At 40.8% G+C, this 27,809-nt stretch overlaps 2 protein-coding genes across 2 annotated transcripts; both read left to right on the top strand.

Moving 5' to 3' along the window:
• Window positions 1–263: 263 nt before the first annotated feature.
• ube2z (ubiquitin-conjugating enzyme E2Z) lies at window positions 264–4,923 on the top strand. The gene is made up of 7 exons (XM_074697161.1): window positions 264–1,144; window positions 1,608–1,680; window positions 2,432–2,619; window positions 2,718–2,829; window positions 3,040–3,152; window positions 3,253–3,343; window positions 3,506–4,923. Exons 1-7 carry the CDS (start codon window positions 687–689, stop codon window positions 3,683–3,685), a joined length of 1,215 nt encoding a protein of 404 aa, XP_074553262.1. The 5' UTR covers window positions 264–686; the 3' UTR covers window positions 3,686–4,923.
• Window positions 4,924–6,832: 1,909 nt separating this feature from the next.
• On the top strand, window positions 6,833–26,426 carry LOC141810017 (oxysterol-binding protein-related protein 7-like). The gene is made up of 24 exons (XM_074697313.1): window positions 6,833–6,995; window positions 15,188–15,302; window positions 16,750–16,972; window positions 17,105–17,248; window positions 17,487–17,540; window positions 17,660–17,773; window positions 17,902–18,069; window positions 18,172–18,313; window positions 18,412–18,530; window positions 18,656–18,742; window positions 18,844–18,994; window positions 19,880–20,013; window positions 20,969–21,061; window positions 22,619–22,799; window positions 22,900–22,971; window positions 23,049–23,263; window positions 23,356–23,493; window positions 23,578–23,641; window positions 23,725–23,803; window positions 23,967–24,111; window positions 24,228–24,378; window positions 24,964–25,090; window positions 25,185–25,307; window positions 25,533–26,426. The coding sequence occupies exons 3-24, from the start codon at window positions 16,805–16,807 to the stop codon at window positions 25,642–25,644; spliced, it is 2,781 nt and encodes a 926-aa protein (XP_074553414.1). The 5' UTR covers window positions 6,833–6,995; window positions 15,188–15,302; window positions 16,750–16,804; the 3' UTR covers window positions 25,645–26,426.
• Window positions 26,427–27,809: the final 1,383 nt, after the last annotated feature.

The raw sequence follows: 27,809 nt of genomic DNA, 5'->3' as shown, positions 1-27,809 counted from the left end.
GTTTTATGCTTGTCCAAAAAATGCATATGCTCTGCTGATGTTGTAAATAATCGTACTTTTTGGCAAGTACAGCGTTTTGTGAGCTGAATTTTACTTTATTCCATCCCTGCATAAGTCAGTGACCCTGGTGGGCCACTGCAGCCCATAAGATTATCAATCTACCCTGATAATGTCAGGTACGCAAAACAGATTGCTTATTGAAAACATCAACAATGCTTTTATTTTGAAAGTCTGCCCCGGATGTCTGGTGTTGTATGATAACAGTTAGCCTCATAGAAGAGAAATCAGATCATGAAGTTACGTTATGTGAATGGAGCAGTGTTGATGGTCGGTTTAAAATCTAATATTCTGAGTCTATATTTCTTCAAACCACTAACAGCCGGGCGGCGTGTGTCTCTTTAAGCTCTTGAAAGTACGACCAGTCATTTCTGCTGTCGACTTCACACTTTTTGGGAGACCTGGAGAAAAAAAAACACTGAAGCTAACGATAAGTAGCCACCATGTCGTGGGAAGAAATGTCTTGTGTGGCCTCGCCTCTGCGCTCGGTGCTTCCCCGTCTCTCTGCTCTTTGATCCGGACTAAACAAGCACAGGTGACTTCGCCTACAGCTGTCAATGCAGGTAACCGTTAGCCTTATAAATTAGTCAACGCCAACGGTTTAACTCTAGCGTACTAGCTCCCGAGCCATGGCGGACAGCTTCGGGGACAAGTCCGGCGGCGGTGCCCTTGGCTTAGGCGTTACTGGACAGGGCGGCGGAGCTCCGCTCCTGCCGACTTTGACCAACTCTCTTCCGGGGGGACACTCGGCAGCAAGCGGTGCTCACTCCAACGCCAACCCGGCCTCCCCTCCCCTCGCCGCGGCCGCGCAGAGTGGCCTAACCGCTGTGGTGGCCCCTATCTCCGCTGTCACTGCTAACCCAGTCGGATTCGGGAACACTTTCACCCCGGGTTCTTCACCTCCAGCCGTGGCCGTGTCCCCCACCGTTCACTCATCTTCACCTCTACCCGGGGTGGGACTCGGGGTCGCCGGGGTGGCAGGAGCGGGCCTCCTGTCCCAAATCCACGCCACCTCCTGGGACCCGACCCTCAGTACGGACTGGGACAACGAGAAGGCTTCTCAGCAGTGCATCCTGAGGATAAAGAGGTAAATTAACTGAAGTGGGAAAAAAATAAATGAACTGTCATTTTTTGTGTTTACAGTTCACCCTAGGCCCTCATAAAGCCTGACAGGAGGAGTGTTCAAACCGAAAGTAACTTAACTTTCCATAACTGGAAACCACCAGGGTTAAACGATAGAGGAACTTGGGCAACAACTGAAACTTAGCTTCATCACGTAGATTCAACATGTGGTCCCAGCAAGAAATAGCCTTTTAATGTACACAGTTTCACATGAAACACTAATTAAAATATAGGAAAGTCTGTGTAGTTGAGTTCTTTTACAAAGTACATTGCAATTTCATTTTCAAAATTATGAATTGATAAGTAATATGAGTATTTTATACTTCCAAGCAATACAAATTCTCCCCATGAGAATAATCCAGTTTGGTCTGTTTTCTTGTCAGATGTACCTCAAAACATAACCTGACCCCCTCCCTCTATTTGTGCAGGGATATCATGTCCATCTACAAGGAGCCTCCACCAGGGATGTTTGTGGTCCCAGATCCTCAAGACATGACCAAGGTAAAGACAGACTCCATCTTCACAGAGCATTCACACTATGGCCTGAACTACCTTTGACATTTTGGTCACGTATGGTAAATGTTTACAAAAATCTGGTCTGTCATGACTGAGACTAAAAGTAGATTGTTGGTTATTTCCCATCATGCTCCCGGTGGAAATTTACAAGAAACAGTCAAACAATGGAGCTGAAACAAAGGGTGCTTTTGACTTCAGCTGCCCGTCACTGTGTAATGGTTGGCGCTGTCTGTTGTTGTCTGCACTGATTATTTATGTAAGTTTAACTGGGTTAGCATTCATCAGTGGTATTTGTGGAGTTAGGACTGTATATTTTACTGTGCTATGGTCTAAAACTCCCCACAGTATTAGACTTGTCTGGTTTTATTTTAATATCAAGATGAGAAAAGCCAAACTTCAGAGTAAAGACTTGAACAAAAGATGAAGCATCATGATGAGTGTGTTCACAGGAAGGATATGTTTCTCTAGAGCCCTGCAGAACTTGTTTGACTCTAAGTTTTGTTTGAAATTCGGTGTAGACATAAAGCGAGGCCTCACTGAGAGACAAAAGCTGTTATCAGAGCAGTTTGTTTTTGTTCCTGATGCTGTATTTTATTGTTACAGTAACCCTGACATGATTTGTATCCTGAGCAAACTAATTGAGTTTTTTGTTCGATGAGAAGAATCCTTCTCTTTCCTTAAGCCTCTTTTATGATCTCTCTGCCCCTTTACACTCTCCTCTTCTCTCCCTCTGCAGATCCATGCCCTGATCACAGGCCCTTTCGACACACCGTATGAGGGCGGTTTCTTCCTCTTCCTGTTCCGCTGTCCCCCTGACTATCCCATCCACCCGCCTCGAGTAAAGCTCATCACCACCGGTCACAACACTGTTCGCTTCAACCCCAACTTTTACCGCAATGGGAAAGTCTGCCTCAGCATTCTGGGGTGAGTCAGGGTTCATTCCTGTCAGACTCTCTTCAGATGAAACCAAGACTTAAAATATGTCAGACTTCTTAACATGCTGCTTAAATCTGTGTTTGAAGGACGTGGACAGGTCCAGCATGGAGTCCAGCTCAGAGTATTTCCTCAGTCCTCATCTCCATCCAGTCTCTGATGACGGAGAACCCGTACCACAACGAGCCTGGCTTTGAGCAGGTACTGCATGGTCTACATGATGAAGCGGGCTCTGTACCGCTGCGAGTCAACAGGAGGAGCTCTTTGTTTTTGCTTCAGCTTTTATAAACTGCTGCGCCGTCCATCTTTTTGTAGTCTTTATTTTCCAAAACTCAGAAACAGGCATGTTACTAGTTTTATGATCCCTGTTCAGTTAAGTTTGCATGTGATCTATGTTTGTGTGTCTCTTAGGAGCGCCACCCAGGTGACAGCAAGAACTACAACGAGTGTATCCGCCATGAGACCATGAGGGTGGCTGTGTGCGACATGTTGGAGGGCAAAGTTCCCTGCCCAGAGGCTCTGTGGTGAAAACAGACATATTTCATCAATCTTTTCTATCTGTTGTCTTCTTGTCACTCTCCTCATGAGCTGACTTGCATGTTTTTATCATGTGTGTGTTTTCAGGAGCGTGATGGAAAAATCGTTCCTTGAGTACTATGATTTCTACGAGGGAGTCTGCAAAGAGAGACTTCACCTGCAGGGACAGAACATGCAGGTGAGTTATAACATGTTTCAATCCAGTTCTCACCCACATTTCACAAGTCGATGTATTTTTAGTGACCTTGTAAGAAGATCAAAGGTGTGAAGGCTTGCGATGTTATTTCTTATCTGAGGCTTACACTCTTTGTTTGGTTTCATTACTCTCATCTCTGTTCAGGACCCGTTTGGCGAAAAGCGCGGACGTTTTGACTACCAGGGCCTGCTTGCTCGCCTCAGCGCCACCCACAGGCGCATACGAGAGAAAAGTCTCGCAGAGGACGACCACAACGATGACTCAGACTCAGACACCAGCTCCTCAGGGACAGACCCTGACAGCCAGGGCAGCACCCAGCCCTGACTCCTTGCACGGTGCGCCACTCAAAGCCAAGGACCACAAAGACAAAGGCACTTTTTTGTTTGTTTTGTTTACAGCGGAGGAACATAATCACTGCAGAGATTAAAACGCCTGCTTTACAGGCTTTAGTGAGTCCAGGATCCAGGATGGGAATCAGACCTTGCAGAAAGAGAACTGTAGACTTTGGACGACAAAAACTGAGCTCCATCCACTCGTCAAATGCTGGCAGATTTGGCCTGGAGCGGAGTGATTGTGCTACTTTTGTAGCTAACCAGCTGTCGGTTTGATTCTGCCCAAACGCTCAGAAGATTTTGAGACCAACCAACCATTGTTGCTCTTGGATACAAAGAGTTATTTCATGGCTCAAATGTTCCAGACACAGATAAAAACACTTGGGATTCTCAGACTCCTTTTTTGACCCACAAGCTCAAACAGAAACATGTCGAGGCTTTGAAGTCCGGGCTGATTTGGGACAAATGAAGGGACCCTAAATCGAGCGAGTCAGTGTGATCGTCAAAGAAAGGAAGCCGACTCTCCTTCACAGTAGCTCAGTTTTCTTTGAATTCAAGAGGAGAGGAAAAGAAAAAAGACCTTTCTTTGAGGCAGTTTTTGAGGGTGACACTTTGGCTTTTTTTGAGTCCCGTGCCTTGTCTCCTCTGGTTCCAACAGCTCTCTCAATCAGACCTCAACCGCCTCCAACTGGGCCACATCAACCATCAGCAGCTCACTGTACTGAAAACAATGATTCCTGTGTGTGATTCCAAAAGTTCTGCTTAGTTTTCATTTCTTCTCGTGCTGTTGAAATCTGTTTTCCAGATCAGAAGCCTTTAGAGAAATGTCATTGTCATCCTTCTTTGTACCCCTCTGTTATGCCTTGTGTTATGCTGATGTTTTCTTCATCGTCGTGCTGAAACTGATGCTGATTTGCAGTGTTTAGGTGCATTTTTTTTCTATGTGTAACCTGCTGTTCTTTTGGTTAGAGGCACTTGTGATAAACCAGTCATGAAGCAAAGCGAAACATCCTCTTCTTTAGCTCAACCCCACAGATTCTGGGGAACAAATGGAGGCAAGAAAAGTCACTTCCCATGTGTTCACACTGCGAGTTACTCAGCTGCTCTGCTCTGTCTGAACGGGTTAAACCCGATCCCTTACTGCTCTGGATTTGGATTTTACGTAATTTGATTTAATTCTTCCCGCATTTGGTGAATAAGTGTTAAAATAAACACAAGTACTGAAAATAACTCAATTTCTTTTTCATTTGCACTTTTCTCCACTAGATGTCGGCCTTGACAAGCGCTCTGTCTTAAAACCTGGTTTTTGTGATATCTGATCAAAAAATGAATCGAAATAAGAAAAAAGATTGGAAGCACCACTGCCACTGCTGTGAGACTGATACAGAACAACATATGAAGAAATAACAATAAAATATGCACTATACACAAATTTTGTGTATGAAAGAGCCAACAGGAAGCTCTTACAAAATCTGGTTTATGGGGGAAAGTGATTTGAAGATATGAGTCGTCAGTTTAAGTTAATCTTTTTAGCTTTATTTTGTTTTTTGTTTTTCATTTTAAGTTTGAATCATTAATTACCAGAAACATCAAATAAAAATTGAAAACTAACTCCCTAAAAAACTTTCCCATGAACTTGACCGAACCATTCTCTGAGTTTCAAACTCAAAGAGATCATTTTAATAAGATAATTTGCAAGAAGTGATGTCATACTCCACTCAGTTTATGCTCAGGCTGAACAAAGATAAAACATGTTAGAGTAGATTCTTTAACCTGATGTCATGACCACGTCAAGTGAAAACTTGTAAAATGAGATCAATCTAAGTTTTCATCTATATTTTGCATTATTTTGGGGTATGTGATATTCGACCCATAACCAACTATTTATAAAAAATTGATTGTATTATATTTTATTTCTACCATCCTTTGTGTTCACATGGCCTCAGGGAGGAAAAAAAGAAACAGAAAAATGGGCTCAAGGATAGCAAACATGTTCAGGTTTCAGAGCAGCAGTTTCAAGCTTGACTAAAAAGTTGAACTGCTCCTTTACCTCCACGTCTGTCCTTCTTTTCCTTTACTTTGAAAGAGGTAAAATGTATGTTTGTTTCTTGCGCTCCATTGTCCTCCAGTGTCTGCCTTTAACACCTCGTCAGTTTCCTCAGACTTCCTTGGTTCGGGCATTCCTCCTTTTAATGTGTCTTTTTTTGATTTCAAAGACTGGTTTTATGAGAAGCAGCTACAGCAGATTATATGTGATTGCCAAAATGTTGAAGTGGAGGTGAAGAGATCCTGTTTCTGTTTGGTTGTGTCGTGTCGTGCTTAACTAAAGCAGGGTTCTTCTGTATAACACCTGGAGAGGTGACGTCCAGGTGCTGAAAATGTTGCTATTATTGTACAGAAGTTCTGGGAAAAACAGAATAAAATGTTGTCCAGTCTTCATTGAGTAAAGTCTTTTTTTGTCACATTACTGACACCAAGTGGTCATCACTGTGAAGTGTTTTGCTTCTGATACCATAGGAAGAATCTAAAATGTTCAAAGGTTAACCTTTCAGCTGTTTATTTGAGAATTTCCAATAACTTAATGCCTGATTGCACCATCTGCAGACACAACAGATTATTTCTAAATGTTATGCTGGGCTGTGGAAAGATGCCAGAGAAAACACCTTTTGTTTATTATTGTTTGTCAACACTGTGTGAACTTAGGATCCACTTTCTTTTGCAGTTTGTTTGATCTTCACAGAAACAAAGGGGTGAAAAAAATTAAAACGTGATCTCCAGAAAGGTAATTGAGTGTTTACAAGAGCAAAAGATGAATTCAACACAAAATGTTAAGAGTTATCGTCATTTTGAGAAAAAGGTTTGAATTTATTTATTTGATGCAAAAATAATCAGCCGATTCAACAACAACAACAAAATAAAGAAGAACACACACACAAAAATATAATAGTTAAAAAAAAAGAAATTAAAAAAAAAACCCAGAAAAAAAGAAATTAATTTTCTGTGATTGCAAATCTGTCAAGATACTTCACATTTTATTATTTGTAGTTACCATCCTGTGTGTCGCCATCTTAATTAAAGTTCATTTATTAAATAAATAAAGTCGATCATGTAGCTAAGAGACAAAAAATCCAGTTGGGGACGTTCCCATCATGCATCTGTCCTGTCGGCACACCTGAGCACCTGTAGACAGTAGCACGCGGACGCTGCGAGAGCAGAACGAGGGCGTCTGTGCAGAGAGGGGAACGATCAGGTCGGCTGCTGGTTTTCTGTCGGACAGGACGCCGAGGAACGAGTTCAAACAGGTAAACTTGTTTAAAAATATGCCTAAAACTGTATTTTAACCGAACATAATTTAAAATTGGAATTTAAATTTTATTAAACTATGAAGACTTGAAAGAAATTACTTGGGGCACTTTAAATTCCCGCGTGTTTCAATTAACGTGTGCGTTTTGAATGATGTTTGAACTGCTGGAGATGTTTGACTTAAAATATTTGACTGCACCGAAGAAACGTCGTTAAACTCCTTCTTTTTTTCGCATTTTCTCTGCTTTTCTTGGTATTGTGTAATACCTGTGCCAAAAAAATGTCAGAACGCTCAAAGAGAATATTTCATTTACTAATTTCAGTCACATTAAATGTGTCGAAAGTTGTTTCTCACGCTGTTTTTCTGGGTTTGGGGTGTTGTTCAGTCGAATCAAACCTGTTTAATAAGCCTGCTACCTGTCCGCACCTGTTCTTCTTACTGGGTGCTCTCACTTTCTCCACAAACCAGTTTATTGTGTCGTCTTGTTTGGAAATTTAAAGTGAAGTTTGTGACACCCACATTTAAAACTCTGATGGAGCAATGTAGTCAAATGAGAAGACGTTTATCTGAACAGGGAGCTCAAACCCAGTTAAATGTCGTTTTTTACTGGAGGAGTTCAAAAGATTTTTATATATTTATGTTCTGTGCCCATTTTTTTTGTTTGTTTTTGAAAATTCTCACTGTTTTGGTGGATGCAAAAGTGACCCATGCTTGGTGGGTTACAGGCCTTTGCTGGACAAATTAAAGGGAGAAAAAGTCTTTGTTTTTTTATGCAGCAGGGTGCCATGTTTCCACAGTCCTAAACAGCAGGTGCATTGAAGCCCAGGAACGTTAACTGACTCTCACTAATCCCCTGTAAAAAAAGACCTGCAAAGTTTGTTTTCATTACTGAAGTAGGGATGTGAATGATGAAAGATGTGAATTTTTAGGGTTGTGACTTGTCATCAAAGGATGGTGGTAAGTAGGATCAGACATCAATTCACCACCACTCGATAGTTCAGCAGCTAAGTATAAAAAAGAGAGCAAAACACTGCTTTATGTTTCAAGTATTCTATTTGATTAATGATGTAACAATTTATTTCTCCCAGGTCAACATTAAAGTTCTCAAATGATGATCGCCTCTTAAGAGGTAGCGTTAACATGGAACTGGTCGAATGCTTACTTTAGCTGTTACAAATAGGCTTTTCAAATAACTTTATAAATATGTTTTCATAGCTCCTTTGATTTGACTCTTGTATTAATCATTCAACCAAGCTCTAGAGCTGTGTCTCAAATTAGATACTTCTCTGGTACATGACGTACACTGTGTACACTAGCAGTGCACAGATTTACAAAGTAGTGTTGTCTTATATTAAGCACTGCTGCTTCACGCTTTGCAAAAAGTGCACCAAACTGCCCTCTTGGCTGATTAAAACCATAGTTTCCCTGACATCATCCATCTGTTTGTGAAACAGATTTTTGAAGCAGATCGGCTGACGCAGCCATATCGAAAGTGAGACGAGCTTTGAGTCTCCACACGAACAGTTATAGGGCGCCCAACAGTCACGTGAGCTAAATTATGCCTCTGATTGGGTAAACTCTTGATCTTAAGATCATCTGAACTGCTGAGTTCAACAAAAACTCACCCCCTACACAGTGTGTGCCAGTAGGGAAATCTACGATTCAGACGGGAGATGTTTTTTGCACTATGCTGTAAATATTTTGATGTAAAACAGCTTTATTGGCTTGGTGTGTGGTTTTCTGGTAATTCTGGAGCCAGCCTCTAGTGGACACAGGAGACACAGCAGATTTTAGTACTTCCACATTGTCTCGTATTTTTAGACCAGAGGTTGCTGATTGGTTAAAATATGACAAACTGTCTTCTTGTTTGACGAGAACTAGCTGTATCCCCTTGTATTCTTTTTTTTTTTTTTTTTTTTTAGCTCTTTGCTAACAAGCTTTCCCTATAATAAATTTTAGCTGGCAGATGTCCTGGTCTTGTTGACATTTTCAGTACTTTCCTACTACTAGCAACCAGGGGTGGCATTATGGGTGGGCCCAAAGGTCCAAGGCCCACCCTAAACTTTTTAAAATTATATATATATATATATATATATATATATATATATATATATATAAAATCAGTTTAAAGAGATCATGCTAAAATTTTGTCACCTCATGTTCTTTTAGTTAGCGTAAGATGCTCTGTCTTTTTTTTTAGCCTGTTGGAAAAAAAAAAAAAACGTACAAAACATTCAGCTTCTTGTGGGCAGGATCAGAACATTATTGTGGGAAAGACTACATTTTTACTTATTTATTTTGTTTAACTATGGTAAATGTCCTTGCACTTATAGCTCATAATAAACTGTAGCGATGCAGCCTACTGCTGCATTAAAGCGCCACTCTTTGGTCAGTACCACGGAGAGCAATTGCAGGTAGAGTCATCTGATGCAGAAAAAGGTTATAAAAATTTAATTAAAGGTGAAAAATGCAACCAAATCTGTTTTAAAACCACACTTTATAACATTATTGTTAGTCATTTTTACGAATTAAATAAATGATCTACAAACTTTTGTAACTTATGGCCCACCCAAAACTGAAATCCTGGCTCCGTCCCTGCTAGCAATGATGCCCACTAACTTAACATGAGTAGCTGAGAGTTTATTGGGACTTCATGTGATTTACAAATTGTGGGTCTATTTATCGTGGTGTTCACTAACATAAAGCCCTGTTATGTGAACAAGTGAATGAACCGAGGTGTTATTTACTCCGTGTGCTGTTGCTATGCATGTCTTTGACTCCCTGGAAGATTTCCCCACAGTTAAGTTCTTTATTTTCGTCTTCACTGTGAAAGATGACGAGAGTAGATGCACACAGTCACAAGTCACTTGACTCGTCTTTCTGTTGCACATATTAAAATATAGCTACACCCCAAACTGTAACGCTGGCTTGTAAACACGTTTGAACACAGAAATCCGTCACGTGTCAGGTCAGCTGCTGCATGTGGCTCTGGAACATTCCTGGATGGGAGAGAAGAGGTAAAAGCTGGAGGAGAGATGAAACAGAGCGAGAGAACCGGTCTGTTCAGGTCTGCGTCTGAGGTGACATCAATCCAACACAAATATGAGAGAACATACTGTTCTGGAAAACGCTGGTCTCGTACCAAACATGATGATGTAATCTTTGTGATAAAGCAAATAGTTTTAGATTAAAAAAGGGAGATCTGTTTGGTGTCTCTTCTGTTTAACGTGAGATGAATGGATGAATCTGAACATTAGTGCCAGCTCACAACAACAAGAAACTGCAGTTCTTTGTGCAGCCACTTGATGCTGGCTCCAAAATGAGACTGGAAGAGTCTAATATAAAATCCCACTCACTTTACTGAGGGATGTTTTAGGGTCACACTGATGAATTACTATTGAACACAAGTGGAAGCTAAAGATTATGTTAGTGGCAGCATCTCGAAACCAGCTGTGAATTATTGCTGGCATGTTGGACATTGATTGAACTCACAGGGTTCAGAAAACAAATAGTGCAAATTTCACTAGCTCGGTTTTCTGCTTCGGGCAAGTTTGAAACGATGTTTATTAAGCCATGCTGTCAGAGCGGTGTCTCAATCTGCTCTGGCGTACTAGTTGGACCGCATACCTCTCATAGTCGTTCCGCTCATCTTCCTCTGTCCTAGTTCATGACTGAAAATCTCAGCGTCATACCCCGGTCGTGATTTTGAAAGCATGTCACTGTAGATGGGGTAGAGCTGAGGGCTTGTTCATGAGTGACAACAGGTCCTCAGGGTGACATTTCACTAACAGGAAGAGCAGGATGCCAAAATAAGTTTTCACTTAGACTTTGGTTTCTGAATCGCAACTTTTTGTGTTATTTGAAATCCAACTTGTAACTGTCAGCTTATCCAATCCTGTGGTTGTCAGCTTACTCAACTGAATGAGATTTTAAAAAAAGGATAATGACTGCAAACCTCTGTTGAATCTGGTTCTGCAGGATGAAATAGACTTGAGCATGTGAAAGCAAAAGAAGCAGCAAGGACAATTTTATACATTGTAAATATGAACACACTAGAGGTGTCATAATAACAACAAAAACAAACTCTTATGGGCTTAAAATGTTTGATTTTGTTTTTTTATTTCCAGCTTTGGTAACTGCATGCACAACAGATAGACCAGCATTTTTAAGAATTTTATTGAAATATTGCAAACCCAGATAATAAAAAACCTTTGAAATCCTCTGAATTATCATCCGGAGCCCAGGGAAGATTTGAATATCTGCCCAAACAGCGCTCTCCCTGTGTCTTCCAATTTTCTTATTTTGAGGATCAGTTGTTGTGCAGTTTTGTGAAGCTTATATTCATACAAATAGCTTTATGGCTCAGTATATTTGTGTCATGTTGCGTGTGTCAGTCATATGTAGTGGCCGTGACAGAGGGCGGAGCACAAAGAAAAAGCAGGACATACAGTATCTGTATCATCAAAGTGTGAGACAAGTTTATCAGTTTTGCCCTTGTTCCCACGACTTTCCATACATTGTCTGAAAACTTAAAGCGATACTGCTATGAGGCTAACAATATACTAGTGTTTATATAACGAATAATAAGCTCCTAGACTAAATGCATCATTATGCAGCTTAATTCATAACATAAGCTCACAGTAATTACCTTTTCTTAATTAAAAAAAACACAGTCATAGTCTCAGCTACGTCACCAGAGAGCTGTTAGAAGACCTGATGAAGGCGGTTGCTATATTGGAAATTCTGACTCAACCTAACTTTAGGTTAATCTGGAAACTAGAGATGGACACAACACACCCACCTGTTAGTCAACTCACACACGTCTTTCTATGCAAATGATGCACACCTCTTGACCTTTATTTACAGAATACTGATGCGTAACAAAACTTATTGTGAGAAGTGAAAGAATCAAGAAGTGAAGCCAAAACTGTTTTTTAGCTGACTAGGTTGATACAGGGAACAGTATTTATATTATAACTGAGGTGACATCATCTGAACAGAGAAGTTATTTTGTTTTTGTGATCTAAGAAAGCGAATAGGTCACTGAAGCCGCCACCTCCTTGTTTCTACAGTAGCACAGAATGGACAAACTAATTACATATGTGCTTTGTGTTTAGCGAATGGGTGCGCAAAATGCCCTGGTTAGAAGATAAGTGGCACAAAATGAGATACATTAATCGACATGTTTGATGTTTGAGGCCTCTGTAGCTTAACTCATTGGAGGGGTGAGCATGGGAGCATTTCAGTTTAATCACCAGATATTGCTTAATATTTAAATTTCTTCAAGCTGTGCCTTTGTCGATAGTGGTAATTTAGCTTTTGGCCTGAAATATATTTGGGTCCAGTGGCTGTAGTATAACTTGAATAATGCCTCTCAGATGTGACAATCCACAGAGATAAGTTGGTATCTAAGTTAAACATGTCCCCCCTATTAGATGAGGAGTGTCTCTACGGCTGCTCCCAATGTTTACAAAAGAAATAAGCACATGTAAGGAGAGTTATGAAGGACACCAACAACAAAAGAAACTGAGCGTTCATTAAATTTAAAAACAGGGCAATCCCTCAAAGTTCCTCCCTGATGCGTCCTCTGCCTTATAAGGTGTGTGTGGTGATTGTCCCTAACCTGAATGTCGTACAGTGAGTAACAGAGACATGCAACAGTGATATGTAATCACTCGATGATGTGCTGTAGAAAGCATGTGGAGAATGTCTCGGCTCTCTTTCTGCTCTTCTTGTTATTTTTTTTCTGTTTTGTGGTGGTGGCTGGAAAACTCCCAAAGTCAAACTGGATATTACCGGATGCTATTTGACCAGATTTGTTTTCTTTTGAGGTACAAAATCAAACAAGACCATCGGCATAAGCCCCGAAAACCACAGCGGCAGCAGGGTGGGTGTCAGATGAGCCGTTAAAAAGCACAGAGTATAAGCAGAACTTTAATTTTTCCCATAGATATTCTTAACAGGGAAGCAGATGTTTTTGGATATAATGGAGCGCCAAATTTGAAAAAACTTTTCCCTGTAGGAGCTTTCAGGAACAAGAAATTTGCAAAAAAGTAGTTTCTTTACACATCATCACTCTCCCTAGTCGGCACCTCAATAACTCACTGATGAAATGTTTTAGATGTTTTTATTCATGTAGGCCCTGAACACTGGTCGTATTATTGCGATGATGCCCCAAAGCTTTACTACCCTGATATAAACAAGCACAGATGACATCTTGTAGCCCTGCTCAGTTTGTAATTTTTTTTTCAAGTTCTTGTTTCGGGCTTTTAATGCCTTTAATTTGAGAGGATAGGACAGTGGATAGAGTAAGAAACAGAGTGAAGGCGGGTGAATGACATGCGGTAAACAAGACACAGGCTGGATTCCAACCTGGGTGAACCTGATGGGGCATGACCTACACCAATAGGTGTTCTGTGCCTTGGATTGTCAGTTTTTTTTATCTAGAATATGAAGATCAATTTGTAGGTTAAACTGGTACACAATCACTAGGACATTGTGCAACAGACCTGAGGATGTGAACCTGTGGGGTGAAGGCTGGTGGAGCTACAGCTGCTAACTTAAGACAAACTCTGCCAAGTACTTTGAGGTTTTTCTCCGATACAGACAAACATTTGCTCCTCCTGGAGTTTATAGAGACAAAAAATAACTCGAAGGTTAAATTTTATTTTGCTTTAGTCCACACATTTTCTTCATTCTCCGAGGAATAGAAATTAAAAACACGTCTTCTTAAACCCAGGCAACACATAAGGTAGCGGCACTGACTGACAGTGGTATGGTTGGACCAGAGCGCCTCCTGATTCTTGTATTTTTATTGTTTCAGTAACTTCTACCAGCTTAATGTGTTCATGGTTCTTGTTTGATTTAAAGGTTCCTGATTTTTGGAAGTTTTCTGGCAGGTCTAAGCTTTGTTTCGGAGTGGGATCGAAGAGTTATGTTTTCTCAAGAGAAGAAACCTTGGACAGTTTTTAAAGGTCTTGAGAGTTTGCAGTAGGGGCACTGTTGTAGTTTGGATGCATGCCCCATGTGTAAGCAGTGCACAGCAAAAAACTTAAATCTTATCAAGTGTTTTTGTCTTGTTTTAAGTAAAAACTGTCTTATTACACTTGATATGAGTCTTATTCAACTCATCAGTCCAGAAAAATGACTTGTTTCAAGTTGCTTCAAGACAAAAACGAGGTCTGAGTTGCTTGTAACAAGTAAAAAAAAATCTGCCAATGGAACAAGAAAAATCTGCAAAAAATATTGCTTGAAACTAGGTTAATGTCTCAATACAAGTAACTGGCAGATTTTTTTTTAACTTGCCTCAAGCAATTCAGACCTCATTTTAGTCTTTAAATAACTTGAAATAAGACATTTTTCTGGACTAGTCAGGTTAATGAGGCTCATAAAGGTCTAATAAGACATTTTCTCCTGAAATTAAGACAAAAACACTTGATAAGAGTTCAGTTTTTTTGGCGATGTAGGTGCTAGTTCAGATACCAGCCTTGACGCATGTCTATTCCCTCTTTTTCTGCTCCTGTCCAGTGATGGTGAAAACACCTCAAATGTAAAACTTTAAAATTCAAATTAAACTACATGATCCTGTTGATTACTCACACAATGGTGCACTGCACACATTTCCAGCGGTCACATCTCAGATCTCACGGATACTTCTCTCACACTGAAATCTCAGGAACTTTGAACCTTGATTAACATAGATGACAAAAAGCTTGAGGAAAAAGACAATCCAATGCATATGCTATTGTGTCCTGAATTTACATAGAAGCATTAAGATAAAAAGATCTCAAACATTAAAAAATGCTGTTTTTAAATCCTAAATCAGGGCAAAGTGAGCAGATTTTTCTGCCTCTTTGATTTTAGAATCCCTTTTTAACACAACTCGGTGGTTTTCTCATGTTTATAAAGCTCAGCAGCTGGAAACAAATCTGTTGCAGATCTCCTCGTCCTCATGATGACAGAGCTGGCAGGCCTGTTTGGTCAGGTAGGAGTCTGCAGCTCCTCTTCCAGCCCCGCCCAGATACCTGCCGGCTTTGATATACACAAGTCTGACAAGCAGCTCATCAGTCAGGTGTCTGTGCTCTCTGTGAGGCCGATGGCAGATTTTCAGGAGACATTTTAAAGCTGAAGGAAAAGGAATAAAGACATCCTACTTTCTTTTTTCAAATTACTTTTTTTCTATTTTTACAGGAGCTTTGAGGAGGAATCTGCAGCTCTGCTCATATTTTTAAAGGACAGTTGAAGGAAGTGTGTGTGTGGACAACAACAGGAGCAGTGGCCTGTAATAAACCAGGCCTACACACAGGTGTGTTCATTTGTTATTGTGCAGCCATAACTTTTAATTGTTGCTCTACTTTGCATATTTTTGGTTTGATCTACTTTGGTTTTACAGCTTTGACCCACTGTCACAGATTCTGGTGTCCTCTTTTTCATTTACACTCCTCACAGGAACAGATTATCTAATGAGACTATGATTATTAAAGGTGCTGATATAAAATTTGGCTTTAATGAACTTATGCATTAAATTGCAGAATTTATGCTCAATATTTTCCAATATAGCCGCTGTGCAATTAGGTAAAAAATAAATTGCATTAGAATTTTACCTTTCTTTAATGTTTTAATATTATCTTGCATTGGTTAACATGTCAGTATATAAAATTATATCCAATATAGGAAAATATTGACTGTGTTTAGGTTTTTTTTAAAGATTATGAATCCATGTTTGATTTAAAACGGTCTAATTTTCTTTTTCAAAAAGCATCGTTTTTCATGCTTTAAGCGTATTTTCAACCAACCAACAAATTTTCTTTTAGAGTGCATAATCTACAAAAAATATATTAATATGTTTTGTGGAAGAGTAGGTCTAGAAAGTCTTGAGTATATTTTTAAAGGGCTTTTACATTAATCCAAAATGAGCAACTTTAGCAACAACAGCAATGAAAGCTTCCTTCAACAGGCAGAAACCTTGAGCGGGACCAGACATTTGCTTCAACAGCCGAGAAATAAAAAGGGATTTTTTCATTTTTCTTTAATAACAAACATGTTAATAGATGCATAAAAAACAAAAACTTCCCGCAGATTTAGTTTGGCCTTTTTCAAACCCTTAACTGGTATTTCCACCTTAAGCACTTCCTCTAACAGACTGTTTGCACCCGCTGGATGAGAAGCAGGAATGCCAGCGATGGAGGGAGGAGACAGAGAGGATCTATTGTCTGTGGTTTCAGCCTAATTATGTATTCATTGTTCATTCACTGTGTTCTGTCTGACCCAATGAGTCAGCGGCATTCAGGCGTTCATTTGTTTAACTTTATGTAAATCTGTCAATATTTGACTCTTAGACTAGATGTGTTTTATTTGTGGCTGCAATCACAGAGTGCAAGGTTTGATTTTTTTAAACCACAATGGTAAAAACAAGCCAACAACAAACAATCCTCTTACATATTCGTTCATTCGTGATCTTTTTACCTGGGACACTAGAAATGTATTTTTAAAAATTTCTTTCTGGCTTATTCTAAATTATAATAAAGTTTTAAGATCACAAAATGTAATTGGGGAGTAGTTAAAACCAAGTTTTGTCAAGTCTAAGATTCATAAGTTTTGACTCGATGCTGTAACAGGAGTCTGTAAAAGTTTTATGATTGGATCTCTTAAAATCCCACATTACTTCACGTCAGTAAACTAACCTTATTCTGGTGTTGGATATTGTGTCTGATATTGTAATATTAATATTTTTCATTCTCTATCTTTTGCAGTGTCGTCCATTTTGCCATGAGACACAACCTGAGGTGATTTTTCTTATCCCTCCACATGCAGCGCTATCCTCAACACCTGGTCCCCATGGACCCTCAGGTGTGCCCGCCTCCTCTGAGCAGCAGCCAATCGATGATCAGCGGCCTTGACAAATCTCCGGCCAGTACGTTCAAACCCAGCCACTCACGGAGCAGCAGCACAGGCTCCTCCAAACAAACAAAACAGGTAAAAGAAAAAGAAAAAAAACAATCCGACTTTCTAAAAAGTTGTACAGTCTGAACACCAAAACTTTACACAGATGTTTTCACTCAACAAACTCTAAAAAGTTTATGTTTTTTTTTAATCTTTGTGTTTCAGTCTCGTCACTGGGAGGTGATGGATGATCTGCAGAACGTGGACATGTACTCGGTCCCTGGTTCCACTCTGGACCTCAGTATTCCTGGGATCTGTGAGGGATACCTGATGAAGAGGAGGAAGTACCCACTCAAAGGTTGGCACAAGGTGAGGAAAACAACTTCCGCAGGCTGTCAGTCCTCTGGTTTGATGCCACCAGATGCTATCAGAGGATCTGTTAGCATTCTTAATTTTCATTTTTGGAAAGCTTCATTTCTAAACTATGAGATAACACGATGAGTCTGTGCCGATCAGTTTCAGCTTTTAGGAATGTTCTGAGGATTTTTAAATACTTCAGATATTTCATGTGCAAATCTTATGTCAGACTTTGTTTTGTTTTTTTCAGAGATACTTCCTGTTGGAGAAAGGAATCCTGAAGTACTCCAAGACTCAGCAAGATGTGAGTATAAAAAAAGAAACCTCATCAATCTAAACTGTGATAGAGTCTAAAGTCTTTTCTTGACTTAACAGCTTAAAAATTTTATGATTTAAGTCTTAAAAAAAAACTTTGTGTTATAGATTCAGAGAGGGAAGCTCCACGGCTCACTGGACGTCAGCGTCGCTGTGATGTCCGTCAACAAGAAGTCCAGACGTATCGACCTGGACGCTGGAGACAACCTCTACCACCTCATGGTATCTTGCACAATACAAACCTGCAGAAACAGCAGCAAATTATCAAACTTAAAGAAAATGAAAGAGTCTTATTTTTTCCCTAAAAGCTTTCTCCAAAATGTGAAATGTTTTCAATCTCTTTACCAAAGGCTAAAAGTCAGGACATCTTCTACATCTGGCTCACCAAGCTGTGTGCCCATCGGGTGTTCAGGAAAAACGAGGCCATGAGCGTCCATCACGGCGTCCTTCATGCGCTCTCTATGGGCTCGGGCAACCTGCCCGCCATGGCCACGCTGGCTCAGCAGAGCAGATCAACGGTGGGTTCAGACTCTGACGCTGTTCAACACCAAGCATCTGTTTCTTGTTCTTTGGGAGTTTAGAGTCTGTTGCTGTTTTTAAATTGAACTTTCACTCTCCAGCCTCCTCACTACGCCAGCTCAGCATCAGTGTACCAACCAGAGATGATGAACCCCGCCCCCGTGGTCGCCAGCCCTCCAGGTGTGACCAACAAGGTGTCTGCTTGGCTGCAGCAGACCCATGACATCGATGCAACCTCAAACGGTGAGAACGAAGAGTCTGACTCCTAATCAGACAAACTTTGTGGTTACAAAGAGAAACCTCCTCTTACCTGTGACCTTTGACCTCTGTCTGTCTGTCAGACCTGGCTCGCTGTCAGGCCGAGCTGACTGAACTCGCTCAGCTCATCCAGCGTCTTCATTGGCTGGAGGGAGGTTTGCCCATCACAAACACAGACCTGGAGATGAGGATCAGTATGCAGGTGAGTCCTCAGGAAGCAGAGATCAGATATGACTGGATTTCTTTTGTTATTCAGACCAATAAAGACTCTCCTGCACTAACAAGAGGAGGTTTAAAGAGGGAGCTATAACCCTGCTGCTGTTTCAGAATCTCTCTCTGGAAAAACCAAAGAAGAAGATGGGAAAAGGGTTCGGTCACTCCAGGACTTTGTCTCGTGTTGAAGCTCTGGGAATGGTAGGACAGAGTTTGGTTTCATTTTAAAAACATTTTTTAAACATCAGGTTGAATATTTAAGTCCTGATACCACACCTTATTTTACGCCTTGTCTTCCTCAGTTCACCTCCAGCCACCTGAGCACCAACGGCGGTCTGGGCTCGTCTGTTCAGTCCATCCCAGACTACGTCTACTCTCAGCTGTCTAACCCTCAGGTGACTTCACCTGAAGCCAAGAAGCTTCACCAGGACATCTGCACGGTTTCTCAGAGAGGTACTCACACACACTCTAACACACACTTTACACAGACAGATTAAAGCTGTATTCATATTTTTATCGATCTCAATTCTTATTTACCTCCAGGAAGGTCTGACAGCCAACTATTGTTTATTTTTGCCCTGAGACCTAAAACTCAGGACACTTTATTGGTTGTTTCAGTTAAAACCTAAAGATTGTATTGTTTTACAGGTATTGTTCAATGATTTACAATAAAATAAGATTCGAACATTGAAGGTTTATGCTGTCTGTTATAAAAAAATAAAAAATAAAGCTCTGTATCGGCAGGTCAGGCTTTTTTAAGATTGGTGATTGGCCAGAAAGTTGTGATCGGTGCACCACTAATCACATCCACACACAAGTGGACCTTTAAAAATTAAATGAAATGAATAAAAAATAACAATTAAAGGGGTAAAATAACTTCCTGTTAATAATGTGTTTTTATGATAAAACAGTAATGATGTGAAAAAACGAGAAGTGTGTGGACTTTCTAACAATTGAATAAAGACCTGAGAGATTCTGGAGCGTCTACTTTCTCTGACTTTTGTGTTTGGGTTTGGTGACTTGACATGAGTTACACTACAGCTGTTAATGGTGAAGCTTCTGTGACGGTTTCTCAATAAAGAGGACAATCTGACAAGGATCCCTTTGACTTAAACACTTCAAACGATCAAACGTCCTTACTCCAAAGAGGCTGAACTCTTCCTGTAGCCTCCTCTGATGTCTCCTGGCTGGTTCCATTTCTTTTTCTACAAACCTGCACCAGAGTTACTGAACTTTTTGTGCAAGGATAGAAGTGTTATGAGTGTTAAAGCAGTACAAGATGTGTAAATATAAATCAAATCAGCGAGTTGTAATGTTTTTTTTTGGTGTTTCTTGTAGTTCACGCTTCCCTCAAGTCCATCCATGAGGTCCTGACCTTTGAGAGAGAGAGACTGAGGCAGGCATGGACCAGCCCGGACCTGAGAGAAAACACTTCACATCAGCTCGCCACACTCTGCAGCACACTGTCTGAGGTAACACACACCCGCAGAGACACACACGTAAAAAATCAAAATTCACATGACCTGGTTTTTCCTTTTTGCGGAAATGCTCGAGGAAAATGATTTCCAAAAGTCTGCTTCATATAAATTTTTAGGACTGTCCTCTTCACGTCTTATCACCTGCACTTTTTCTCCTTTCTGGATTAAAAACACACACATTAGTTTATGATCATAAAAAGAGGAGAAGAGTATCGGCCTGAGAGGACAAAGAGACCCAGCCCTCTCCGTCTGTTGGTGTGTGAAACTGTTGAGCAGGTTTGGGTTGTTTTTTTTAGGCACAAGTTATCACAGGCAGGTCCTGCAGGAACACACCTCGTCTCTCTCTGTCTCCACACACACACACACTGACACACACTGACACACACACACACCTGTCAGCAGAGCAGTGATTTGATTTTTCTGCTGTGGAGCTGTCATCTCAGTGGCTTTTCCTGTTGTGTGCTGCGCGAGCTTTCCTCTGCATGTTTTCTGTCTCTGCTGCGTGTGACCTGCTGTCTGTCTCCACCAGCTGAACATCGCTTGTTGTGTCTCTGGGTTTTGTTTGGTTGTTTGGTTGCCTGGCAGCTCGCTGTCACTCACAAGCCAACATGTTAGATTATTTCTGTGAACTGCAGTAGGAAGTAATTCATCTGGAGTTTCCCCGTAAACATTTTTAAAACAAATTTCCTTGAACGCACAGCTGAATTAGCCAGCTGTAACATTAAACTGCACTAACAGTGTTTAAAAGATGAGACTTACTTATTAGATGTAATAAAAGCTGCAGAGCTCCTCAAAGACTCGTTTTTTTCTCTTCACAGCATCACGTTCATGCTTTGTCTCTGCTTCAGGCTCTCTTCACTGGTCTGATGTTTTTAGTTTTGCTCTGCTGTGTTTCCTCTTGCATGGCTGATCTGTGTTTGTGTATTTCTTGTATTGCATGTGGTTCTAGCTTGATATACAGTCACGTCTGACCAAAGTCCACTCGCTTTCCCTGTCCTCTGACTCTACTGAGGAATCCTTCTGCACCGTCCGTCCCGACCAGGTGTGTACTGCGCTGTGTGTCCACGTTTGTGTGTGTGTGTGTGCGTGGGATGCTTTCTCCCTCTGTGCATTGTTTGATTTCATCACTGTCACTCATTTGCATGAAACCATGGAGGATATTAACACACACCTGTTGAAAAAGTTGCAAGAATTTACATTCTTTACTGTTGGATCTTAAAATGGTTCAAAGTAGATTATCAGAATGCAAAAAGAAGAAATGGGAATGAAACAGAAAACATTGAGTAACCAGTTTATTGAAAACAACAATTAAAGTGAAATAGGCTGTTCATCAGCTGATGAAAAGTTTGAGACCACAGCTCAATTGAGCAAGTGTTTCCGGGAGGCTAGTGTGAACATTGCTCCAACTGGTGAAGATGTCTTCATGGAGGATCATCCACTGTCTGGAACTGATGTCCATTTCTATAAACTTCCCTCTCCATCCATTCCCAAATGTTCTCAGAGTGATTTAGATCAGGGGAACACACAGGATGGTCAAAGAGTGAGGTTATTCCTCTGGAAGAAGTCCTTTGTCAGGCGGGCTTTGTGAACTGCAGCGTTGTCCTGTTGAAAAACCGAGTCATTACCACACAGACCAGGGCCCTCAGTCATGAAGGAGGCCCCCTGCAACATCTCTACATAACCGTTGTTTGACGACCCTGAACAACCTAAAGCTCCATTGGTCCATTGAAGGAAAAAGGCCCAGATCATGATGGCGCCCCCTCCATCGTGCCGCCGCGAAAACATCTCCAGTGGGATCTCCTCGACATGTCAGTAATGCTGGAAGCCATCAGAACCATCAAGGTTCAGTTTTTTCATCCTGTGTCTTGATGGACAGTCAATTGGATCCGACTCAGCGCTGGTGGAAATTTTCTGAGTCTACCACTTTTTTCCATAACTTTCAGGATCTTTAAGAAAATCAACATGAGTGTATTACTGTGGCCAACCTCAGCAGAGGTGGCGCGTTGTGAGAGGCCTTGTTTATTCAGCTCAACAGTCTGAACCACATTCAAAGAGAGAAAACTTTTTAGTCTTTGAAAATGACATTGAATCAAAATTTTTCCTCAGATTTTGTCTTTTGAAGGCAGTGGTCTTAAACTTTTGATCAGCTGATGAACAGACTATTTAACTTTAACTATTTGCAATAAATTGTTTACACACTTTTTAAGATCCAACAGAAAAAATGTAAATTTGTGAAGTTTTTTAACTGGTCTTAAAATTTGAACAGGTGTGTATAAACACAAATGACTAACAGTGTTGTCGTGTGATGTTGGGGTTTAGTTTTGTCTCCTCATGCTTTAGATACGGGCTGCATCAATCCATTATCTCTACACAGTTAATCTGCAGACTGTTTCTATGATCACTTTCTGACTCTGACCAAATCCCTCCTCAGCTCTCCTCCTCTCTGAGAAAACCACAGATTGATCCTGATTGATCCCCAGTTGCAGATCTACTAAAGAAACTTCTTTGTTGGCTCATGATTCAGTCCAACTCTGACTCTCTTCAAACTTTTCATGTAAAAAAAATCTGATTCTGAAACTTGGACCTCTTTGCTTCACAGAGGACTCCATCGATGGGTCGTCACAGTCACCGGGCGCCTTCTGTGGCCGACTCCATGGCTGAGTATTTTGACGCCAGCGAGGTCATCCTGTGCGACACGTCGTCTGAGGCTGAGGCGTCAGATGAGTCTGGTCTGAGCGACATCACAACCACGAGTAACTCCGAGCCTGAGGAGGGACACGGTGAGTTCTTACCCTCCATCCAGCTCAAGTTTCTGATCGTACAACTGAAAACTTTTATCACATGTGGAGCCTTACTGAGTTCCTCCTTTCTCTTCTCTAGCTACGGCCACCCTCAACTACAGAGCCAGTCTGAATAATGCTCAGGAAAGACCCATAGTGCGACGCAACACAGGTAACTAACACAGCCTTTCATTGGTCTACATGATCCCTGAGAGTGTGGTGTCAATACGATGTGTTTCTGCGATCCAGGCCGACGCACCACCCTCCCCGCTGCGTGCACAGACAACAGCCACATCGGCATCATGACCATCCTGTACAACAACATCGGGAAGGATCTGTCCAGAGTGTCGATGCCGGTCGCTCTGAACGAGCCGGTGTCTCTGCTGCAGAGACTCAGCGAGGAGCTGGAGTACACCGACCTGCTCGACATCGCCAACACCATTGATGATCCGTACGAGAGGATGGTGAGCTCGGTCACTTTGTTCTTTCACGCTAACAAACAGAAACTAAACTATCATGATGATAACGTTTCGTCTGGCTTCTGTTTTCCCTCCAGGTGTACGTGGCGGCGTTCTCCATCTCTGGATATGCCTGGGCAACATGGAGGTATCGCTACAAACCTTTCAACCCCGTGCTGGGAGAAACCTACGAGAGTCACAGAGAGGACCGAGGCTTCCACTACATCAGTGAGCAGGTGAGAGGAGGAGAAAGATCCAGAAACATCCTGATAAATCTCATCGAAATAAACTGTAATGATGATTCATGTTTGTTCCTCCAGGTCAGCCATCACCCGCCCATCTCTGCGTGTCACGCCGAGTCCGAAAACTTCACTTTCTGGCAAGGTAGGAGTCTGATCCTGCAGCGAGGGATTCACTTGAAGGTCGTGTGGAGTGAAACCTGATGTTTGCTTTTTTCTCTCTTTCAGATCAGAGATGGAAGAACAAGTTTTGGGGGAAGTCGGTGGAGATCATCTCATCTGGACTGGTCAACGTCAGTCTGCCAAAGTGAGACTCAGATTCTGTTAGATTCTGTTTTCACACATTTTAGTTCAACCTCAGCAGGAGTTTGGGGTTTTTCTAAAATTTAAACCTGAATAAAAAATCAAAACCGTAACTTAAGTGCTAGATTTTACTGTGTGTGTGTGAACATTGTGTGTTCTGTGTGTAGATACGGTGATCACTACGAGTGGAACAAGGCGGTGACGTGTATCCACAACGTGCTGAGTCAGCAGCGCTGGTTGGAGCACTACGGTGAGGTCGTCATCAGAAACACGAAGAGTGACGTGTGCACCTGCAAGATCACGTTCGTCAAGGTGACCACACACACACACACACACACACACACACACACACACACACAGAATAAAAACAGCTCCTGTAAACTCTCCTCCTTCTGTCTAACCTCCTGGTTTCCCTCCTCTTGCGTCAGTCTCGTTACTGGAGCTCAGATAACAGTAAGAACGAGGTGCAGGGCGTCGTCCTGGATCAGGCCGGAGAGGTGGTGCATCGTTTTGGAGGTTTATGGCACGAAGGAATCTTCTGCGACACACTCGCGACACCAAAGTGCATCTGGAAGCCCAGTGAGTGTCGCCCTTCGATGCCCAGACATGTTTCTTTGTTATATTGATTTTTTTAAAATTGTTTTGGTGTCATCATATTTGTTGTTGAGTTGTTGATTCATTCAGAAAGTTTACACACACAGTGAAGTCGAGCTTCAGGTACAGCCTGGTTAAATCATCTGGCTGAACTTTCTCCATGTCAGTGCACAATCACCTTTTGGGTCTGTTTGGGGTGTTTATGCGCAACAAGTTAAAGGGTCCCCCTCTACATTTTCTGGGTTCAACTTCAGCTTTACTATTTTAGCTAAATTAACATGTTTACATGTTTTTCAAAAGTCCGTATTTAGTTGGAACAACAATAATTCTTTAAGTATACAAAAGTACTGATTGATTCAGACATTAGCTATGTAAATACTTACCTTACTTTTCAAATCGTTCAGATTCTAAATTAGTATTACAATCATCACAGCTGCCACTTTATACATTTCTAGCCCACTTTACAAGGATAACATCTCATTTTTAAAAAAGAAACACAGATTTAAAGGGATTGATTTCCAATTTTTTTTACACCACGTCTTGATATGTACGATGTCTCTTCCTGTTCAGATCTGCAGCCCGATGACCACGCCCAGTTTTACGGCTTCTCTCAATACGCCCGAGAATCAAACGAACTGACGCCACAGCTGAAGGCCGTCCTCCCTCCCACAGACACGCGCTTCAGACCCGACCAGAGGTACTAACAGGATCCAGATCTGTTCAAAATAAAACTCAGACTCTATCTCTTCTGCCAAGTTTGTCTAAATCTCTCGTTTGATGGTTTCATTCAGGCTCCTGGAGGAAGGAAAGGTGGCAGAGGCTGATAAAAAGAAAGACGAGGTGGAGCAGAAGCAGAGAGAAAGGAGGAAGGAGATGGAGAAGAGAGGAGAGGAGCACATCCCCAGGTTCTTCAGGTGAGGAGGAAGAAATCAAAAGTTGTTGTAGATTTGTACTTGGAGTGTTTTTGCTTTGCCTTGAATTCATCTGGAAAAGTGTGGAATGTACCTTTAGCTTGAGAAACAAAATGTTTCCATCCAGCTCCTCAAAGGGTTTTAAAAGTATAAGTGGTGAAATGTTGAGACAAATATTACCTCTGTGGTTTGGTTGACCAACAGTACATTTTTTATTTCTCATCACAGGAAAGCTCTGGACGAGGCAGGCAGGGAGGTTTGGCTCTACAACGGGACTTACTGGAAGCTCCGAGAAGACCCCGGCTTTGCCTACACCGATAACCTGGACCTGTGGTGCTGAAGCTTGGTGACACTTTAGATACGAGATGAACAGGCAGTAATACAAAGAAGAGAATTAATTATCTCTTTTAAGAATATTAATAACCATTCCAGTGCTGGCTACATATAATCACTCTGGATGTAAAGGAAAAGGGCGCTGAGAAGCATAAATGAACCTCTGATTGGATGATTTTTGTACAGCAGAGGTGAGATGCCACAGTGGAACAGATGAAGACTTACTTTGATGAAGCCGGATGTCTTTTCAGCCCTTTGTTTACCTCTAAACAAAACCTACACCTAAAATTATAACTCATGATTAAAAAATATAAACCTTTTTTAAATCACTGCCCATGAGAAAATAGTAGATAAATCATTTTTCTGATGTCACGTCTTGTGTCAGACTGTTTTATTTTTAACATGTCCATATAAATATTTTAGTGAGGCTCTTTTTGGCGTCCTGCTGTGGACTCCGAGCACACAGAGGTTTTATTTTGGGTGTATTACAGGTGAACTGGTGCTGTCCTGCTCTTTCTTCGTGGTGGGTCTTATTGTATAAACTTGTTTATTTGTAAAGTCAGTGTGTATTTTATTATTCATACAACACGCTGGTGATGTGTCAACTTTTCTGGTGCTGGTGAAGTCCATTAATCCTGCCAGCTCATTTTAAAAACTGAGAAAGGGAGAAATCAAACTGACAAAGATGCACCTCTTGGATTTTTTTCTGTGCTCAGTTGATGCAATGACGTATTTTTTATTGATGTTTCAACAAAGGATTTTATTAGGAAAAGAGACTGCTGTTAAAACCCAGTGAATGTTTTTTCTTCATAGTTTTGTTCCAAATAAAAGATTTCATAATCAGTCGTGTCTGGCCTTCTTTTTCAAACACTCACCATGCTAAACTGGGCGCTGTTGGTGTTTGATGTGTGTTTGTAGTATTTAGCAAAAAGACATGTGTTAGCATTTTTAATCAGCTGAAAAAATGTTTCTAACTGAGACAAAGCCCTTCATAAAGGAAGACACCACTTAATCTCTTATTAAGATAGTCAAGGGTTAAATAATCCCACAGGGTTAATAAAAACAACATTTTTTTTGAAACATGTACAAATTCAGAAAAAAAGACAAAAGCTGACCTCGTGGATTCATTTTTCAAACTGTTCAAATTAAAGCAACGCAAAAAAAAGTCCTAACACATTAAGGACTCTCCAAGGGGTCTTATAAAGGCACTTCTAGTTCAATAAGCTCCCAGGGTCCACTTTTTATGTTTCAGGCTTCTGAAAAAATAAAATAAAATTTAAAAAAACGTATTGAAACCATCAGCTAACCCCATACGTGTGTTGCTGAATTTTAACTGGAAATTAGATGCTAAAGAATTATGTGTAGGACAATCTTTGAGCACATATAAAGACACCCTGGGGATAGATTAAAAGCAAAACAAAACAAAACATTATCTAAAAAAAAAAAAAGAAAAAAAAGGCTTACTTTGGTATTTTGCTGAACTTTGACCAAAATTAAAATGCTGAAAATCACCAAAACACTGGGGACACTCTTAAGGCTTCTAAAAAGACACTTTTTGGTAAACAAAAGCTTTCAGGGTCATTTTCTGGTGTTTTTCAAATGTGCAAAAAATTGAAAAAAGCAGCACCAAAAACGTTCAAAAATAGGCTAACCCCTGATGATTTTTAGTATTTTGACTGAAAACTAAATGCTGAAAACATGCTCTTATGCCCTTTAATTGCTCCTCAAAAGAACACCCTGGTGGTGTAGAAGCTCTAAGGGTCATTTTTTTATATTGATTTTTGCATTTCCAAATATTTTGAAAAACAAAGTTTTTTTCAGATTTTTGACCACAAAGAAAAAAAAAAAAAAGGAAAGTTTGAAAATACTCACTGGGAACACTCTCATGGCTCTTGAAAAGTCAGCACAGGGATAATTAAGATTTAAAGGTCCATGTTTTGATATTTATTAGCACTTCTGAAAAGTTTTAGGTTTTTGGCAGAAGTTTGTCAAAAACATAAAATGCTGGAAAAAAGGGGTCTGGAAACACTTCGAGGGCTCCTAACTCATAAACCAGCTCTCAGGGCTCATTTTTTATAAACCTGCAAAAATTTTGGGGAAAAAAAAGATAAAAGCTAACGTGGGCTACCCCTTATCTTTTTTTTTCTACGTATTTTGACCCAAAATAAAATG

The sequence above is a fragment of the Halichoeres trimaculatus genome, unplaced genomic scaffold, assembly GCF_033239565.1.
Source record: "Halichoeres trimaculatus isolate MK-OKI-2021-1 unplaced genomic scaffold, fHalTri1.1 fHalTri1_scaffold_20, whole genome shotgun sequence".
In the NCBI taxonomy this organism is placed as follows: Eukaryota; Metazoa; Chordata; class Actinopteri; order Labriformes; family Labridae; genus Halichoeres; species Halichoeres trimaculatus.
The sequence above is the reverse complement of the archived record's forward strand: the minus strand, read 5'-3'. Positions and strand labels throughout refer to the sequence as shown.